General features: G+C 43.8%; 1 protein-coding gene across 1 annotated transcript; it reads left to right on the plus strand.

Annotated features, from left to right (window-relative positions):
- The first annotated feature begins 5,954 nt into the window (after nucleotides 1-5,954).
- LOC308591717 (arylacetamide deacetylase-like 4) lies at nucleotides 5,955-13,985 on the plus strand. Its single transcript, XM_081202617.1, has 4 exons — nucleotides 5,955-6,589; nucleotides 7,361-7,577; nucleotides 9,837-9,900; nucleotides 13,035-13,985. Exons 1-4 carry the CDS (start codon nucleotides 6,413-6,415, stop codon nucleotides 13,807-13,809), a joined length of 1,233 nt encoding a protein of 410 aa, XP_081058743.1. The 5' UTR covers nucleotides 5,955-6,412; the 3' UTR covers nucleotides 13,810-13,985.
- Nucleotides 13,986-20,077: the final 6,092 nt, after the last annotated feature.

The following is a 20,077-nucleotide window of genomic DNA, read 5'->3' on the forward strand; positions in this document are numbered from 1 at the left end:
TGATGGATAGCCACACTGACTCAGCCCAGAACGGACTGACCAGATGCTTGGAAGCTGATGACACTCAGTTCTATCTGCTGATGGATAGCCACACTGACTCAGCCCAGAACGGACTGACCAGATGCTTGGAAGCTGTGGCTGGATGGTTTCGTGGGAGCCGATTGAAACTAAATCCTTTGAAGACAGAGGTCCTATGGCTGGGTCGGGATGGCATGGGGATGAGGGACCAACTCCCTTCTCTTGCGGGGGCCCAATTAGTGCCATTGCCTTCCGTTAAGAGTTTGGGTGTAATCCTTGACGCCTCCCTTTCCATGGAGGCGCAGGTTATAGCAACAGCCAAGGCGACATTTTTCCACCTTCGCCGCATCAAGCAATTGGTCTCTTACCTTTCCCGCCCCGACCTGGCCACAGTGATCCATGCGATGGTCACCTCCAGGCTTGACTACTGTAATTCACTCTACGCGGGGCTGCCCTTGAAGCTGTCCCAGAAACTCCAGCAGGTGCAGAATGCTGCAGCGAGGCTCCTCACGGGGTCCCTGCCATGGGAGCATATTCACCCAGTGCTTTTCAAGCTGCACTGGCTCCCGGTGAAGTACAGGGTCAGATTTAAGGTGCTGGTTTTGACCTTTAAAGCCCTTCACGGCCTAGGACCCTCGTACCTACGGGACCACCTCTCCCGGTATGCCCCACGGAGAGCCTCAAGGTCCATAAATAGCAACACCCTAGTGGTCCCGGGCCCTAAGGAGGTTAGATTAGCTTCAACCACAGCCAGAGCCTTTTCAACTGGTGGAACGCTCTGCTTCATGAGACCTGGGCCCTGCAGGATCTGATTTCTTTCCACAGGACCTGTAAGACAGAGTTATTCCGCCTGGCCTTTGGCTTGGAGCCAATTTGATTCCTTCCCTCTCTTTCTTTTTTCTTTTCCTTCTCCTCCTGCGATGAGTCATTTTAATGAGGCATTTTAATATTTTAATGTTTCAATATTTTAATGTTGTATTTTAATTTTGTTTTAAGTTGTAATCATTCATCTTGTTTTTATTATTGCTTGTTAGCCGCCCTGAGCCCGGCCTTGGCTGGGGACGGCGGGGTATAAATAAAAAATTATTATTATTATTATTATTATTATTATTATTATTATTATTATTATTATTATGAAACTAGGAACTTAAATATAAAATAAACACCAGGGAGTACCTTTAAGGCAGTTAACAAGTATATTATGCAAAATTACAAAGAACACACTGTGGCGTTCATATGGAGCCCCCGGTCATCTCACAGACTATTGACCCGTACACACTAATCCGCTGTCACTAACGAGTTCCTCCCTTAAGTCTCAGTCAGCTTTTCAATTAATAAAGAAGAATGTATTTTATTTCAGACACAAACAAAACTTTTACAGCATTCCAAACACTGTTGCTCTTTACTTTCTTAGTCTTAGTACAGTATCCTCTCTCTTCTACCTTCCCACACTCAAGAACCCACTGCCCTGTCTCTCTATTCACAACTGCTTCTCCAACTGCCTTTCCCAACCAGCCAACCCACTAAAACCAACCAACTGCCCACCAACAACTCCCAACGAACTCCTCCCAGAACTAGTTTTATAGACCCACTGACTCCACCCCCCCTAGGTCCTGTCTGTGCAACCTATTTAACTATTTCCCTTCCAGCACTCTCTCATATATGTTAACGACACACACACACCTTTTTGAATCTTTTTTTCTTTTAGTCTTCCTTCTCAAATTCTTCCTTTTCCCCCAATGTAGGTTTTGTGTGCACACTCAGTAAGCATACCTGATTGAGATGCTCCCTTGTCAACCTTTGCCAGGTCTTCACTCTCCAAAAGGTATCAAATGACCACTCTAAGGCACAAGTGGTGCATGACTGAGCAAGAGAGATGAGCTGAGCCTTGTTTGTGGTAAGCATTTCAATTTTAAATATTCTGATTATTTCTACTTTTAGTGAAATGTTTTTACATATCAGCTACCCCCCTCCCTGTTTCATTTCATCTGCAAATCGTGTCATCTACTCCTTCATCTAAGTCATTTACAAAGACGCTGAAGAACAATGGGCCCAGGATAGAACCCTGTGACACCCAGCTTATCATTTTTTTCCAGTATGATGAGGAACCATTAGAGAGCACTCTTTGGGTTCTGCTAGTCAACCAGCTACAAATCCATGTGACAGTAAAATTGTCTAGCCCACATATTACCACTTTCTCTTCAAGGATAAGAAAAAGTAGTTTAAAAAGAAGTAACTTGTTCCATCTGACCCAAATCTTTCAATATTCATCTCCACTGGATGTTCCCAAAGGTCTAGTATTATGGGAGGAAAACTGTTCCCCATCCATTTTCTCCACACCACACATCAGTTTATACACATCAGCCATACACCTTCTATCTCTTTCTCTAAACTAAAATCCCTCAAACATTGTCCACTTTCCTTGTAGTGGAGTTCTTCCACCCCCATTTTGGTTGCCCATTTTTGGTACTTCTCCATCTCCCAAATATCCTTTTCAGGATGAGACAACCTAGAAATTAACCTATGGCCATTTATCATCAGTATGCGGATGATACCCAGCTCTACCTCTCTTTTAAATCGGAACCAGTAAATGGAGTGAAGGTCCTGTGTGAGTGTCTGGAGGCAGTTGGAGGATGGATGGCGGCTAACAGATTGAGGTTGAATCCTGACAAGACAGAAGTACTGTTTCTGGGGGACAGGGGGCGGGTGGTCTGGTGGACACCCTGGTCCTGAATGGGGTAACTGCCTCTGAAGGACTAGGTGTGCAGCCTAGGAGTCATTTTGGACTCACAGCTGTCCATGGAGGCGCAGGTCAATTCTGTGTACAGGGTAGCTGTCTACCAGCTCCATCTGGAATGCAGGCTGAGACCCTACCTGCCCGTGGACTGTCTTGCCAGAGTGGTGCATGCTCTAGTTATCTCCCGCTTGGACTACTGCAATGTGCTCTGTGTGGGGCTACCTTTGAAGGTGACCCGGGAACTACAACTAATCCAGAATGCAGCAGCTACCCTGGTGACTGGGAGTGACCACTGAGACCACATAATACCAGTCCTGAAAGACCTACATTGGCTCCCAGTACATTTCCGGGCAGAATTCAAAGTGTTGGTGCTGACCTTTAAAGCCCTAAACAGCCTCGGCCCAGTATACCTGAAGGAGCGTCTCCACCCCATCATTCTGCCTGGACACTGAGCTCCAGCACCGAAGGCCTTCTGGCGGTTCCCTCACTGCAAGAAGCAAAGTTACAGGGAAACAGGGAGAGTGCCTTCTCGATAGTGGCGCCTGCCCTGTGGAATGCCCTCCCATCAGATGTCAAAGAAATAAAAAACTATCAGACTTTTAGAAGACATCTGAAGGCAGCCCTGTTTAGGGAAGATTTTAATATTTGAGGAATAATTGTATTTTAATATTCTGCTGGAAGCCACCCAGAGTGGCTGGGGAAACCCAGCCAGATTGGAGGGGCATAAATAATCAACTATTATTATTATTATTATTATTATTATTATTATTATTATTAGCTATCTCTTCTGTCCTATTATTTTTGGGGAGGTGGGGCGATAAGAAGGTCCATTTGGATCCAGCCAATGGCCCATTCAGCCCAGCATCCAATTCTCACACCATTCAGCTAGATGCCTGTGGGAAACATGCAAGCAGGACCCGAACACAAGAGCACTCCCCCCCCCCACCGCTTCCAGTAACTGCTTAAAGAAGCATTGCTGCCTCCCACTGTAGAAGAAGAGTATAGCCTTCATGGTTACCAGCCACTGATGACATATTGCCAGAGAAACTGGTAATATTTGGGCTAGACAATGTTACTGTTAGGTGGATTTGTAGCTGGTTGACTTGCAGAACCCAGAGAGTGCTCTCCAATGGTTCTTCAGCATCCTGGAAAAAAGTGACAAGTGGGGTGCCACAGGGGCCCCATTGTTGTCCAATGCCTTTATAAATGACATGGATGAAGGAATTGAGAGGATGCAGATGACACCAAGCAAGGAGGGGGTAGCTAATAGAATCAGGATTCAACAGGACCATAGCAGATTAGAAAATATGGCCAAAACCAACAAAATGAATTTCAAAAGGGTTCAATGCAAGGTTCTACACTTAGGGAGGAATAATCTCATGCTTTTACTCCAGCAATATGCAGTTTACTTTCTGAGCTTTTAATGTTTGAAGCTGCTCCTTCTTTTGTGTTTTGTGAATCACCCTGAGATGTGTGTGGAAGACAACAGCAGCAGCAACAACAACAACCAAAAACTAATTTAAGACCTGTTAATTGCAAGACTATAAGGGAAAGAATTAGAAGAGTTCAAAGTTCTGTTCTGCCTCCTGGCTATATTGAAGTTCAGTACCTTTTAAAAAAGCATTTATTAATTTAAGAAAAAACCAGAAACCTTCCTCCTGGGAATAATGTCATCAGAAATCAAAAAAGAAATTACAGTAGACCACTTTTTATATACCGTACACAACGGTAGCATCCAGGATCTTAATTGCAAGAAACTGGAAAAGTGAGAAAACACCTACGATAAATGAGTGGCAGGTCCAAAGGATAGAATATTTACAGATGGCCATGATAACAGCAAGAATTAGAGGTTATCCAAAACAGAAAGTACAGAAAGAATGGAAAATCTTTAAGGAGTATCTGGAAAAACATTACAATAATAAATATCTCCTGGCAGAAATAGAATGATCCTTGTAGAAAAACAAATATTTTTTTTTATATATCTGATGAAAACAAAGAAAGTAATACAATAATTTGGAACTGTGTGTGAAAAAATAGTAGAAATAATAATACTATGAGTCTAATTGTAAGTCAAATGTGTTTATTTTGTGTTTTTTCCCACTTCTTTTTTCCTCCCCCCCTTTCCCCCCTTTTCTTCTTCCTTTTCTCTTTTCGTTTTTGTGCCTCCTTTCTTGGTCGTTCTCTTTTTGATTTGTTAAGAAAGAGATAAAGCAATAAAAGTGTAATATGAAAACTTCAGTAAGTTAAAACTGATGTTGTGTAATTTTTCTGTTTCTATTTATATACAGTGGTACCTCAGGTTACACACGCTTCAGATTACAGACACTTCAGGTTACAGACTCTGCTAACCCAGAAATAGTACCTTGGGTTAAGAACTTTGCTTCAGGATGAAAACAGAAATCGCGCAGCGGCAGCGGGAGGCCCCATTAGCTAAGTGGTGCTTCAGGTTAAGAACAGTTTCAGGTTAAGAACAGACCTCCAGAACGAATTAAGTTCTTAACCCGAGGTACCACTGTATTGTTAAAATCGGTTAATTGTAATGAATTGATGCAACAATTACTGTGGTTTTTTCCTTTGTTATTGTTGAATTCTAAATAAAGGAGAGATGTTGCAAAAATAAAATAAAAATAAAAAAACATTTATCATGACGAGCCATAATTACAGACAGCTATGTCATTCAGGAGATTTTCCTCCCTTTGGCATGCATGCAATTTAACCCAGCATCCTGGTTCTGACAGATTGGAGGCTCAGAGGTTTAAAAATAAATGAATGCTAACGTATCTGGAATCTGGCCTCAGGTACATGGGCGTAGCAAGAGGGGCAGGTCTAAACTATGGTCTAAACCTCCCTTTACATCCATCTCATCCAAAAGAAGGGAAATCAGCTTGAAACACTGTACATACAGAATGTAGAAATATGAAAGTTTACTATTCCTTATCCCCACTTTCTCCCCCCACACTTCTCCCCCAACCTTATACTGTATACAAGATTAAGGCTCACATTGAATTTAACTGATCTGTAAAAATAACATTATGATCAGAAAACGGAGGTGATGTATGTGCTTTTGTAACCCAAGAAAACCGAAGAAATTTTTTATGAAAACATTTTAATGAAAACTTCATCTCAACACGGACTTGCATTTAGCTATGAGGCCCGTACCTCAGAAGAAGAGCCTATGCTTTGAATATGCAACGGCTTAAGTTCCATCCCTGAGATCTCTGGATAGGAATGGGACTCGTGTCTGAAGCCTTGGAAATCTTGGGCCAGGCAGTGCACACAAGTCCTCTTCCACCTCGGACAAGGACTCCCACCATTCCTGACTACAAGCTTAAGCTGGCTGGGGATGTTGTGAACTTCAGGCAATGAACACCCGGTATGTAAAGCCAAAGAACTCTGGGACAGATACTATGGAACTGGATTGATCAGTGGCTGGACTTGACACTCCTGAGTAGAACATCACACATTGTTCCTTTGCCAAACCCAGGAAATTGCTGTTGATGTTCCGATGGATGAAATATCTGCATGGGAGTATTGGGAATTACTTAATTAACCAGCCTACAGCCTATTAAGTAGTGTAGATACTTCTGGTGGAGCCACACAGTAGAAATTCTTCCAGTGTAGACTCAATGTTTCCCTTGCACTCTTTGGAACAGTGAAATGGAGCTTCTTCTAGGCCTCCTGCTTGGGGTAATTGGAGTTATAGGAATTCTTTTCCTGTTGCTCTTCTCCTTTGCAATTTATTATGATCTTTCCAGGAGTAAAATCCTATCTGGATTTGACAATCCATTAAAGCTTCGGGTCATTCACTGTACTGCCATTATTGCATTTACTGCGGTAAGTTGGGGACTGGATGAGCCATTTTGTGATGGTTCTTCTTATGTTCTTATGTGAAAGATGATTAAGAAATGTGCTGTAATAATTCTTATTCTTATTAGTGATCTTTACACATCTTTAGATGCCAGGCAAAACATATCTAAGTCCTTTCAAATGTGTTTGAGGGAGAGGTGTTATTAGTTTCTATATCTTTTACGTATAACATTTCTATATCTTTTAAAGGTTTAATTGATTTGCTTTGTGCTTGTTTTTGTTCATGTATTTTGTGTTTTTATCTTGTTTTTTATGCTGTGAACCACCCATTGATCCTTCCATAAAGGACAATATTTTTAATTAATAATAATAATAGTTTATATATTTAAGTAATTTTTATTCACACTAATAATATGGTTTGCTTACATCATGGTTTCTTCAGGAAAACACATATGGTCTCATAGGCAAGCAAGAAGATTGTGGATTGTTTCTCCAAAGCTTCTTTTGCCTCTGTACCTTGGCTGGTGTTTGGGTTGGGGTGGCCAAACAAACCATGATGTAGGAAAGCTTTTGGGTTTCGACATCAAGCCAAACCATTGGATCGCTTATTGTGACCCAGGGCTGCCTCTAATGATAGTCCCATTCTAAGCAGACTGATTGAAATTAATGGACATGGCTAACATGCGCTCATTCATTTCCGTGGGTCTACTTTAAATAGGACTTATTTGGATACCACCCCCTGTGAATAGGATGCAAATGTGGGCACTATTTTCATGAGACTGTTCCTTTGCCCAACAGGGGAAGTGTCTTGAACTGCTGGGTATCTGCAGACAGGTTGCCTTTATCCGCTTCCTCCAGAGTTTCTGTAATCCAAGAGCGGATCCCAGCCTCTCTGCCAAAGATCTGCATTTTGACGGGGTTCCTGTGAGGGTTTATCAGCCCAAAGCACCATCTGCTGGCCCAAGGAAAGGATTTATGTTCTTCCATGGAGGTGCTGGGATGATTGGAAACATCGGTAAGAGATTAAGGCTGTCAGCCTGTGAACACTTCTCTAGAGGCAAGCGCCATTGAACTCAAGTAAGCCCATGTAGAATCGTGGAAAAGGAGAGTTGGGAGGGATCCCAAGGGGTCATCTAGCTCAACACTCTGCCGTGAAGGAATCACAGCTGAAGAAGCCCTGGCAAATGGCCATCCAACCTCTGTTTTGAAACCTCCAGTCAAAGAGAGCCCATCACCTTCCAAGGGAGTCCGCTCCCTGTTGAGCAACTCTTGTCATCAGAAAAGGCAAGTCCCATTGAACTCAATAAACCCATGTGGAATGGTTTACAGGGCTGAGATACAAGAGTGTTGGTAGTAGTTCCTGAAGAGACATGGGGCATACATGTATTTTGGATTAGCATATGTTAATTTATACGCATATATGCTTACTTAGGTCAACAGGAACAAAAAAATATGGAAGCTCTTGTTATCATGGCTTCCCAGGTCTCACATCTCCACTGGTCAATGGTCAGGGATTAGGGGAGCTGCACTCCAGCAAGCAGCCACCGGGGGAGGAACAGAGCCCCCCACTGCTGATTCATTTTATAACATACATATACCACTTGATTTTATAGAAGCTCAAAGAGGTTCACAAACATGCATATAATAACTCGAGGTTGCTGCTCCTGATCGCTCTGTTTACCAACCCCACCCCCCACCCCTGGCCACCCCCTTGTTTGCACCTCACCCAATCCCCCACCTCATCCCACCCCACAGCCACCACACACACATGTGCCAAATAGGTCAACTTTCACTAACACAAATCACAAACCTGCACTTGCACCAGCTTTCATTTGCAAGACCAAATGCAATTTCACAAGTTAGCAATTAATACTGACAGTCTTGGGTACTAAGTGAGATTGTGTTGCAACAGTTTATAAAGTAGCAACCTAGTAATCCCATTGCACCAGAAACAGTTTTAGTCATGCTGGTCACATGACCCGGAAAGCTGTCTGTGGACAAACACCATCTCCCTCAGCCTGAAGCGAGATGAGCGCCACACCCCATAGTCACCTTTGACTGGACTTAACCGTCCAGGGGTCCTTTACCTTTTTACCTATAAAGTAGCAGCTTCAGGAGGAAGGAAGGCTAGAATCAAGTGGGGACTCAGGAGAGCTTGCCATTATTAGAGACATTGATATTGTGGTGTGGTGGGAGACAACTGTGCCCCTCGCAGAGCTTGCTTCCTGAAATGCAAGAGCCATGATCCCTGACTGCTGACCATGCTGATTGGAGAGGTTCTGATAACAAGGTTTTTTCCCCCATTTCTGAAAATGGACCTAAGTTTGCATCTATGCATATCGATGATAACATGTGAATTAAATGAAAGCTTGCAAACCATTGGCTGGGTGCCCCATGCCTCTTAAGGCTAGGATTTATCTGTGTGCAATTGGATTGAGTTTGCTTTTATAGGTGAACCTATTTAATTTGCCTTTTGCAAATCAATTTGTGAACCAGAACCAGTCTCTGAAGGTTACAATGCAGTACTCTAGCCATGTGATGTTCACAATTCACATACAGCAAAATGTGTGCACAAAAAGGCTCATGTCAGCAAAAATTGCATGTACAAAAACATTATGTCCGGGAAGATTGGCGTTCCAGAATGGGCTTTAAAAGGCAAGACTGGAGGTAGCAATGCTTCTGCATACCAGTGGATGGAAACCTTGGGCAGGCAGAGTGCTCTTGGCTCAGTTCCTTCTGCCAGGCTTCCAGAAGCATTTGCTTAGCCACTGTGAGAACAGAATGCTGGGCTAGATTGAAATCTACTCAGAGTTGAGAGTGGATTTCATGCTCTTTATTCAGCTCATAGTGGCGTACATAACATAGATGGACCACTGGTCTGATCCTGCAGGATCTGATTTGGTTCTTATGTGTATATTAGAGAAATGAGAAACTTGAGACGCTGAGATTGACAGATTCACCCATCCCTATCTGCGACTGATGGGAGTTGTAGTCTCCTGACATCAGTAGCCAAGATGTCACCCTCCCAACTACAATTTAGGAGGTCTTCTGGTTCACTTTGTGCTGTGATTTATGTCCATGCATGTCAGTGGGTCTGCTCTGAAGAGTTAGACACAAACAGCCCTGGATTTGCGAAAGAGCTTCATATTTAGAATTGCATGTACAAATACATTATATATCGGAAGACAGCTGTTCAAAAATGTGCTTTTAAAGGCAAGACTGGAGGCAGCAGATAATTACCTCCCTATTTAAAATTTCCCTCTCATCTTGCTAGAGTTCTACCAAGTGGTCTGCAGCAAAATCGCCAAGGAGACTGATTCAGTGGTTGTGTCTGTTGGGTAAGTAAATGCAACCATCTGTCTTTTCATAGGTAAAATATGTGTGTGTGCTTTGCACCCAACATGTTGTTGCATTTGTTGGTGGCATCCCTTGCCATATTCCTCACAGGAGAAAAAGGCTCCCCATTTTGTTACATGATTGCAAATCAAAGCTTCATGCACCTCAGACATGAGGATGCTCACTTCTGTGGGGGGACTATGAGCTGAGCATAAGGCCTTGTTTATTCTCCAGTTACTGCCTGTCTCCTGAGCATTGTTTTATCCGTGCTCTCTTGTGTCTTTTTTTTTGTCATCAATTTGTGTGTCCTTCTACAATTTGTGATTGACCTTTTACTGTGTCAATCAGCTTTTGGTATCCATCAGCGTTGGAAAGGCTGGATGCACACACCTATGTGAAGCAGGGGGTGGACCCTTCAGAACCAGGGTTCAAATGTCACACACACACAGGGTTAATTGCAAGAGTTGTATAACTCTCTGACGTCATACACCCTGTGGCAGTTATGACAGTTATGGCAGTTGGTATGGCAGTGACAGCTATTAACAGTCTTTAGTGTGAGAGCAGCTGAACTGTTGTTCTGCTGTCTGTCTCAGGGTAAGTTAGTCTGTAACAGTTTAATCTATGTGACACACTTTTGGGGACATTACTGACCCCGTTCCAGATCAGGGAGTAGCTCTAATGTAAGATGTATTAGCAATTTAAGAAACATTCACCTGCATTGTATGTTTAATCTGCAGCTGCAAGTGTACTAAGTACATACATACCCTTCAACATTTTGCTGATGAAAATAGGGATATCCCATTTTATTATTTATACCCCACAAATCTTACTGGGTTGCCCCAGCCACACTGGGCAGCTTCCAACAGATACAAAATATAATAAAATATTAAACATTTTTTTTTAAAAAAAAAAAACCTTTCTAAAACAGGACTGCCTTCAGACGGCTCAGGGGTTGGGTAACTCCATACCCTTCAACATTTCTCCTATGAAAGTAGGGGAAAGCAGTACATTACAGAATCAAATCAGCTTCTCTAAAACAGGGATGTCCCTGGAAAATAGGGACACTTAGAGGCTCTGTAAGTAAAAGTTGTTACCGTATTTTTCGCCCTATAAGACGCACTTTTTCCCCTCCAAAAATGAAGGGGAAATGTGGGTGCGTCTTATGGGGCGAATGCAGGCTTTCGCTGAAGCCTGGAGAGCGAGAGCGGTAGGTGCGCACCGACCCCTCTCGCTCTCCAGGCTTCGCGGACCTCTCCTCAAGCAGCGGGAACGTTCCCACTGCTTGGGGAGAGTTGCAGGCATCCCGAAGCCTGCGCGCGCTGACCTCAGCGCGTCCAGGCTTCGCAGATCTCTCCCCAAGCAGCGGGAACGTTCCCACTGCTTGGGGAGAGTTGCAGGCATCCCGAAGCCTGCAAGCGCTGATCCCAGCACTTGCAGGCTTCGCGGATCTCTCCCCAAGCAGCGGGAACGTTCCCACTGCTTGGGGAGAGTTGCCGGCATCCCGAAGCCTGCGCGCGCTGACCTCAGCGCGTCCAGGCTTCGCGGATCTCTCCCCAAGCAGCGGGAACGTTCCCACTGCTTGGGGAGAGTTGCAGGCATCCCGAAGCCTGCAAGCACTGATCCCAGCACGTGCAGGCTTCGCGGATCTCTCCCCAAGCAGCGGGAACGTTCCCACTGCTTGGGGAGAGTTGCAGGCATCCCGAAGCCTGCGCGCGCTGATCCCAGCACGTGCAGGCTTCGCGGATCTCTCCCCAAGCAGCGGGAACGTTCCCACTGCTTGGGGAGAGTTGCAGGCATCCCGAAGCCTGCGCGCGCTGATCCCAGCACGTGCAGGCTTCGCGGATCTCTCCTCAAGCAGCGGGAACGTTCCCACTGCTTGGGGAGAGTTGCAGGCATCCCGAAGCCTGCGCACGCTGATCCCAGCACGTGCAGGCTTCGCGGATCTCTCCCCAAGCAGCGGGAACGTTCCCACTGCTTGGGGAGAGTTGCAGGCATCCCGAAGCCTGCGCGCGCTGATCCCAGCACGTGCAGGCTTCGCGGATCTCTCCTCAAGCAGCGGGAACGTTCCCACTGCTTGGGGAGAGTTGCAGGCATCCCGAAGCCTGCGCGCGCTGATCCCAGCACGTGCAGGCTTCGCGGATCTCTCCCCAAGCAGCGGGAACGTTCCCACTGCTTGGGGAGAGTTGCAGGCATCCCGAAGCCTGCGCGCGCTGATCCCAGCACGCGCAGGCTTCGTGGATCTCTCCCCAAGCAGCGGGAACCACCGCTGGGCTCCCACGGCTTGCAGAGAGCTGCCTGTTTGGGGGCTGGGGTCGGGGGAAGCTCGGGCTGCCCCAGCCCCGCGCCTGGGGGGGAAATAATTTTTTCCCTTTATTTCCCCCCAAAAAAACTAGGTGCGTCTTATGGGCCGGAGCGTCTTATGGGGCGCAAAATACGGTATTTAAACTTCAACAGAGTGTGTTTTGAGTAGTTTTTATAGAAGGAAAAAGAGAATTAATAAAAGGGTCAAACCACTAAGGGTTGCCTTCCGCATATTCTGCAAATGGGAACTAGTGTCTAAATTCCACATCACTGACCTTGTCTTGTGCCCTCCTCCTTTGATCTTATGTGCCTGGGAATGTGTCCCTGACCTGAGGTAATGCCTCTTGAAGAGGATTCCGCATGTGTTTGAAGGCACACTATATGCACAGGTCTTTTTTCAGGGGGAACTCAGTTCCAGCACCTCTCAGGTAGGTTCTGGCACCTCTTAAGTGGGCATCGTTGCCAATCTTAGAGAATGATGGAGGTGTTCATGGAGATTTCTGGACCTCTTTTTCTAGAAAAATAGCAGTGGGTGTACATCCCAGTTGGGTTGCACATCCCACATATACAGTAATGCCTGAGCAAGAATTTGGAGGGCAGTCCATGGATACTTGCAGGAATGCTGCTGAAGACCAGTTTCTGGAAGCCACAGGCGAGAAGAGGGCCTGCTTGCAGGTGCCTCATAGAAAGCTGCTTGGACCTGGTGAGAACAGGATACTGTAGTAGATGGCCATGAGCCTGATCTAGCAGGCCCTTCTGGTGTTCTTATGTGATCATGAATGTGTTTGGAAAAGGTTCTGGAAGCTTACCTCTTTGCTTCTGTTTTATTCTGCAGCTACCACCTGTCTCCTGAGCATCTTCCTCCCGCTCAGTACAAGGACTGCCTTGCTGCTACCATACACTTAATTAAAAATGCAGCTTCCCATGGGGTGGATCCTTCCAAAATCATCGTTGGTGGGGACAGTGCGGGGGGCAATTATGCTACTGTTGTTGCCCAGAAATTGGTGGAGAGATCAGACCTTCCAAAACTACGGGCTCAAGTACTGATCTATGGGAAATTCCAGGCTATCGACTTCAACACGCCTTCCTATCAGCAGAACAGCTCAATGCCCCCCTTGTTCCAGGAAGATGTTGCTTACTTTATCATGAAGTATATTGGAAAGGACACTTCTTTGGCAGGGCAGCTCCTGAAGGGCTCTCACGTGCCAGATTCAATGAGGCTGAAATATGGGAAGTGGGTGAGTCCAGACAACCTTCCAGAGAGATTTAAGGAGAGAGGCTACAAACAAGTCCCACTTGCTCCTTATGAGCCTGAAGTCTATAGGCAATTGCGAGAGCTATTGGAACCTGATATTTCTTGCCTTTTTGCTGAGGACTCTGTCATCCAGAAGCTTCCTGAAACCCTAATTGTGAGCTGCGAGTACGATGTATTACGAGATGACACACTGCTGTACAAGAAACGTCTGGAGGACAATGAGGTGAAAGTCAGCTGGTTCCATGTTGAGAATGGGTTTCATGGGGTGCTAAACCTCTTTGACGCAGGCCTGTTCACATTCCCTGCTGCAGTTGAATTGATGGACAGGATTGTAGACTTTGTCAAAAACTTATGAGAGGAAATCTCTTGAATTTGTGGGTCTGATAATTTCTCATTTTTCCAATCTTATATTCAGTTCTCCACAATTCTGTTGTCATTCGTGGTTCTTGGGGGCAGCAGGGAGTTGCTCACAAAAATTCACCAGCACTTTTGTGTGAAATTTTCCTAATAAACACTTTTACTTTGTATGGAGTTTTGACTAATATACACATGATTACAACCAATATGCTCCTTTTTTAAAAAATAAAATTTTTATTGGTTTTTCACAATTTATATAAACACAAACAATACACAATACAAACATACAAACACAAAAACAAACACGTATAATTTCATATCCTTTTTTTTCTTAAAACTTATTTCACCGACCTCCCCATACCTCCCCTTTCTGCATTCCAATTCCTAAATTTATTTCAGAAAATCCTCCCCCTTAGTTTTATCTAATTGTCTAATTATTTCCTTTTCTTTCCTTTTACTTAATCTCTACAGCTGTAATCCACTTACTTTTTATAACCATAACATTTTAACACTCATTAATTTTACAATATTTCTTAAGATAAATTTTAAATTTCTTCCAATCTTCTTCCGCCGTCTCTTTCCCCTGATCTCGGATTCTGCCAGTCATTTCAGCCAGTCCCATGTAGTCTATCACCTTCATCTGCCATTCTTCCAGAGTGGGTAGATCTTGTGTCTTCCAATACTTTGCGATGAGTATTCTTGCTGCTGTTGTAGCATACATGAAAAAAGTCCTGTCTTTCTTTGACACCAATTGGCCGACAATGCTCTAATATAATGCACTTCTATATTGTTTTCATTAAGATATGAATTTTGTAAATGGACAATTCACCCTTCTATTGCATTTTAGTACTTATTGGTTGGCTGGAGATCTGTACTGCTAATGCTGTTCTAGGCTGTATAGTGTCCAGATCAAGAGAAGTATCAGTTCCACACCATTTTGCCTTGACCAGACCCCACCAGTAGGACTATGTCCAGTTCTGGGTGCCGCAATTTAAATAGGATAGTGATGAGCTGGAATGTGTACAAACGAGGAAGACCAAGATGATCAAGGGTCTGGAAACCAAGCCTTATAAGGAATCATTGATGCAGTTGGATATGTTTAGCTTGGAGAAGAGGACAGTGAGGTGATATAGTAGCCATCTTGAAATATATAAGGGCTGTCACATGGGAGATGGAGCAAGCTTGTTCTCTGCTACTTCAGAGGGTAGGACTTGAACCTAGGGAATCAAATGATAAGCAAGGAGATTCAGACTATACATTAGGAATAACTTGCTAAGGGTTAGAACTGATTAGCATTGAAATGGATTAGCTCAGAAGGCAGTGGGACTGCCTTCATTGGAAGTTTTTCATCAGAAGTTTAATGGCCACCTGTTAGGGATTTCTGGGTGTGATTCCTGCATTGTAGGTGGCTGACCTAGATGACTCCATGGGTCCCTTTTATCTCTTTTCAGGTATCTGTTTTGGTTTATTGGCCCATATCTAATCCATTAGCACATCCAAGGCGCAGTCTAACATTTCCACTGCCTTTCCTAATTTAGATGGAACAGAGTGATAGAGATGGGTGTCACCCACACGTAGATTTTTCATCACCATATCTCTCCTGATAACAACTCCCAGCAACTTTATAGAGATGTTTAAATACAATGAAACACCAGATTCTAGTTTCAACAATTGTAAACAGTTGTGGCATAAAACTCTGTATGGCACTTTCCTATACATTCACCAACAAGCATCTACCTTCAATGAAATCATTTTGTCTAAATGACACCCGCTATCTGGAAGGATAGCCCCAAGGTGCAATATTGTTGGCAGGTGGCGAATGAACTGAATAAATAAATTATGTTAAGCAATTATTTACAGATCTTCATACAAATACTTGTTACGCAATTGCCAATGAACCGTGAGCAGTTCAATGTAACGAAATCAGAGGATTCTATCTCAACTGCTCCTGTGAGGAATATGGCAATGGATGCCACCAACAAATGCAACAAGATGCTGGGTGCAAAGCACACACACACATATTTTATCTATGAAAAGACAGATGGTTGCATTTACTTACCCAACAGACACAACCACTGAATCAGTCTCCTTGGCGATTTTGCTGCAGACCACTTGGTAGAACTCTAGCAAGATGAGAGGGGAATTTTAAATAGGGAGGTAATTATTTGCTGCCTCCAGTCTTGCCTTTAAAAGCACATTTTTGAACAGCTGTCTTCCAATATATAGTGTATTTGTACATGCAATTTTAACTGACGTAAACCTTTTTATGCACATGTGCACATCACACAGTTCATGTACTGCATGGTAAGAATCAGTCTCCTTGGTGATTTTGCTGCAGACATCTTGGTAGGACGCTCAAAAGTTGGAAGGGAAATTCTAAATATGGAGCTCTTTGGCAAACCTGGGCTGTTTGTGTCTAACTCTTCAGAGCAGACCCACTGACATGCATGGACATAAATCACAGCACAACATGAACCATGTCTTCCCAGAAGACCTCCTGAATTGTAGTTGGGAGGGTGACATCTTGGCTACTGATGTCAGGAGACTACAACTCCCATCAGTCGCAGATAGGGATGGGTGAATCTGTCAATCTCAGTGTCTCTTGAGTTTCTCATTGCTCTAATATACACATAAGAACCAAATCAGATCCTGCAGGATCAGACCAGTGGTCCATCTATGTTATGTACGCCACTATGAGCTGAATAAATAGCATGAAATCCACTCTCAACTCTGAGTAGATTTCAATCTAGCCCAGCATTCTGTTCTCACAGTGGCTAAGCAAATGCTTCTGGAAGCCTGGCAGAAGGAACTGAGCCAAGAGCACTCTGCCTGCCCAAGGTTTCCATCCACTGGTATGCAGAAGCATTGCTACCTCCAGTCTTGCCTTTTAAAGCCCATTCTGGAACGCCAATCTTCCCGGACATAATGTTTTTGTACATGCAATTTTTGCTGACATGAGCCTTTTTGTGCACACATTTTGCTGTATGTGAATTGTGAACATCACATGGCTAGAGTACTGCATTGTAAGCTTCAGAGACTGGTTCTGGGTTCACAAATTGATTAGCAAAAGGCAAATTAAATAGGTTCCCTCAAACACATTTGAAAGGACTTAGAAATGCTTTGGCCTGGCATCTAAAGATGTGTAAAGATCACTAATAAGAATAAGAATAATTACGGTACATTTCTTAATCATCTTTCACATAAGACCATAAGAAGAATCATTACATAATCTCACATAATCAGAACATCAACAGCAATTTCATGGGTTTGGCAATGGATCAGTGTGTGATGTTCTACTCAGGAGTGGCAAGTCCAGCCACTGATCAATCCAGTTCCATAATGTCTGTCCCAGAGTTCTTTGGCTTTACATACCGGGTGTTCATTGCCTGAAGTTCACAACATCCCCAGCCAGCTTAAGCTTATAGTCAGGAATGGTGGGAGTCCTTGTCTGAGGTGGAAGAGGACTTGTGTGCACTGCCTGGCCCAAGATTTCCAAGGCTTCAGACACGAGTCCCATTCCTATCCAGAGATCTCAGGGATGGAACTTAAACCCTTGCATATTCAAAGCATAGGCTCTTCTTCTGAGGTACAGGCCTCATAGCTAAATGCAAGTCCGTGTTGAGATGAAGTTTTCATAAAAACGTTTTCAGTAAAGATTTTCTTGGGTTACAAAAGCACACACATCACCTCCGTTTTCTGATCATAATGTTATTTTTACAGATCAGTTAAATTCAATGTGAGCCTTAATCTTGTATACAGTATAAGGTTGGGGGAGAAGTGTGGGGGAAGAAAGTGGGGAAAAGGAATAGTAAACTTTCATATTTCTACATTCTGTATGTACAGTGTTTCAAGCTGATTTCCCTTCTTTTGGATGAGATGGATGTAAAGGGAGGTTTAGACCATAGTTTAGACCTGCCCCTCTTGCTACGCCCGTGTACCTGAGTCCAGATTCCAGATACGTTAGCATTCATTTATTTTTAAACCTCTGAGCCTCCAATCTGTCAGAACCAGGATGCTGGGTTAAACTGCATGCATGCCAAAGGGAGGAAAATCTCCTGAATGACATAGCTGTCTGTAATCATGGCTCGTCATGATAAATGGTTTTTATTTTTATTTTATTTTTGCAACATCTCTACTTTATTTAGAATTCAACAATAATAAAGGAAGAAACCACAGTAATTGTTGCATCAATTCATTACAATTAACCGATTTTAACAATACAGTGGTACCTCGGGTTAAGAACTTAATTCGTTCTGGAGGTCTGTTCTTAACCTGAAGCACCACTTAGCTAATGGGGCCTCCCGCTGCCGCTGCGCGATTTCTGTTTTCATCCTGAAGCAAAGTTCTTAACCCAAGGTACTATTTCTGGGTTAGCAGAGTCTGTAACCTGAAGTGTCCGTAACCTGAAGCGTGTGTAACCCGGGTACCATTGTATATAAAGAGTAATAGAAAAATTACACAACATCACTTTTAACTTACTGAAGTTTTCACATTACACTTTTATCTCTTTCTAACAAATCAAAAAGAAAAAGACCAAGAAAGGAGGCACAAAAAAGAAAAGAGAAAAGGAAGAAGAAAAAGAGGGGAAAGGGGGGGAGAAAGAAGTGGGGAAAAACACAAAATAAACACATTTGACTTACAATTAGACTCATTGTATTATTATTTCTATTTTTTCACACACAGTATTACTTTCTTTGTTTTCATCAGATATAAAAAACCATTATATTTGTTTTTTTACAAGGATCATTCTATTTCTGCCAGGAGATATTTATTAGAATCATAGAATCATAGAGTTGGAAGAGACCACAAGGGCCATTGAGTCCAACCCCCTGCCAAGCAGGAAACACCATCAGAGCACTCCTGACATATGGTTGTCAAGCCTCTGCTTAAAGACCTCCAAAAAAGGAGACTCCACCACACTCCTTGGCAGCAAATTCCACTGTCGAACAGCTCTTACTGTCAGGAAGTTCTTCCTAATGTTTAGGTGGAATCTTCTTTCTTGTAGTTTGGATCCATTGCTCCGTGTCCGCTTCTCTGGAGCAGCAGAAAACCTTTCTCCCTCCTCTATTTATATATTTGAACATGGCTATCATATCACCCCTTAACCTCCTCTTCTCCAGGCTAAACATGCCCAGCTCCCTTAGCCGTTCCTCATAAGGCATCGTTTCCAGGCCTTTGACCATTTTGGTTGCCCTCCTCTGGACACGTTCCAGTTTGTCAGTGTCCTTCTTGAACTGTGGTGCCCAGAACTGGACACAGTACTCCAGGTGAGATCTGACCAGAGCAGAATACAGTGGCACTATTACTTCCCTTGATCTAGATGCTATACTCCTATTGATGCAGCCCAGAATTGCATTGGCTTTTTTAGCTGCCGTGTCACACTGTTGGCTCATGTCAAGTTTGTGGTCAACCAAGACTCCTAGATCCTTTTCACATGTACTGCTCTCAAGCCAGGTGTCACCCATCTTGTATTTGTGCCTCTCATTTTTTTTGCCCAAGTGCAATACTTTACATTTCTCCCTGTTAAAATTCATCTTGTTTGTTTTTGCCCAGTTCTCTAATCTGTCAAGGTCATTTTGAAGTGTGATCCTGTCCTCTGGGGTGTTAGCCACCCCTCCCAGTTTGGTGTCATCTGCAAATTTGATCAGGATGCCCTTGAGTCCATCATCCAAGTCGTTAATAAGGATGTTGAATAAGACCGGGCCCAAGACAGAACCCTGTGGCACCCCACTAGTCACTCTTCTCCAAGATGAAGAGGAACCATTGATGAGCACCCTTTGGGTTCGGTCAGTCAGCCAGTTACAAATCCACTGAGTGGTAGCATAGCCAAGACCGCATTTTACCAGCTTCTTTACAAGAATATCATGGGGCACCTTGTCAAATGCCTTGCTGAAATCAAGGTAGGCTACATCCACTGCGTTCCCTTCATCTACCAGGCTTGTAATTCTGTCAAAAAACGAGATCAGGTTAGTCTGACATGACTTATTTTTCAGAAATCCATGCTGACTATTGGTGATCACAGCATTCCTTTCTAGGTGCTCACAGACTGTTTGCTTAATGATCTGCTCCAGAATCTTCCCTGGTATTGATGTCAGACTGACTGGGCGGTAATTATTTGGGTCCTCTCTTTTTCCCTTTTTGAAAATAGGGACAACATTTGCCCTCCTCCAGTCTGCCGGGACTTCGCCTGTTCTCCAGGAATTCTCAAAGATGACTGCCAGTGGTTCTGACATCACATCTGCCAGTTCTTTTAATACTCTTGGATG

This window comes from Podarcis bocagei, assembly GCF_964188305.1.
Source record: "Podarcis bocagei genome assembly, chromosome: 7".
NCBI lineage: Eukaryota > Metazoa > Chordata > Lepidosauria > Squamata > Lacertidae > Podarcis > Podarcis bocagei.

Coding starts and splice junctions, on each gene's coding strand:
- LOC308591717 (XM_081202617.1), top strand. CDS start 6,413: ATGGAGCTTCTTCTAGGCCTCCTGCTTGGGGTAATTGGAGTTATAGGA. Junction 6,590..7,360: donor CCATTATTGCATTTACTGCG/GTAAGTTGGGGA, acceptor TTTGCCCAACAG/GGGAAGTGTCTTGAACTGCT. Junction 7,578..9,836: donor TGGGATGATTGGAAACATCG/GTAAGAGATTAA, acceptor TCATCTTGCTAG/AGTTCTACCAAGTGGTCTGC.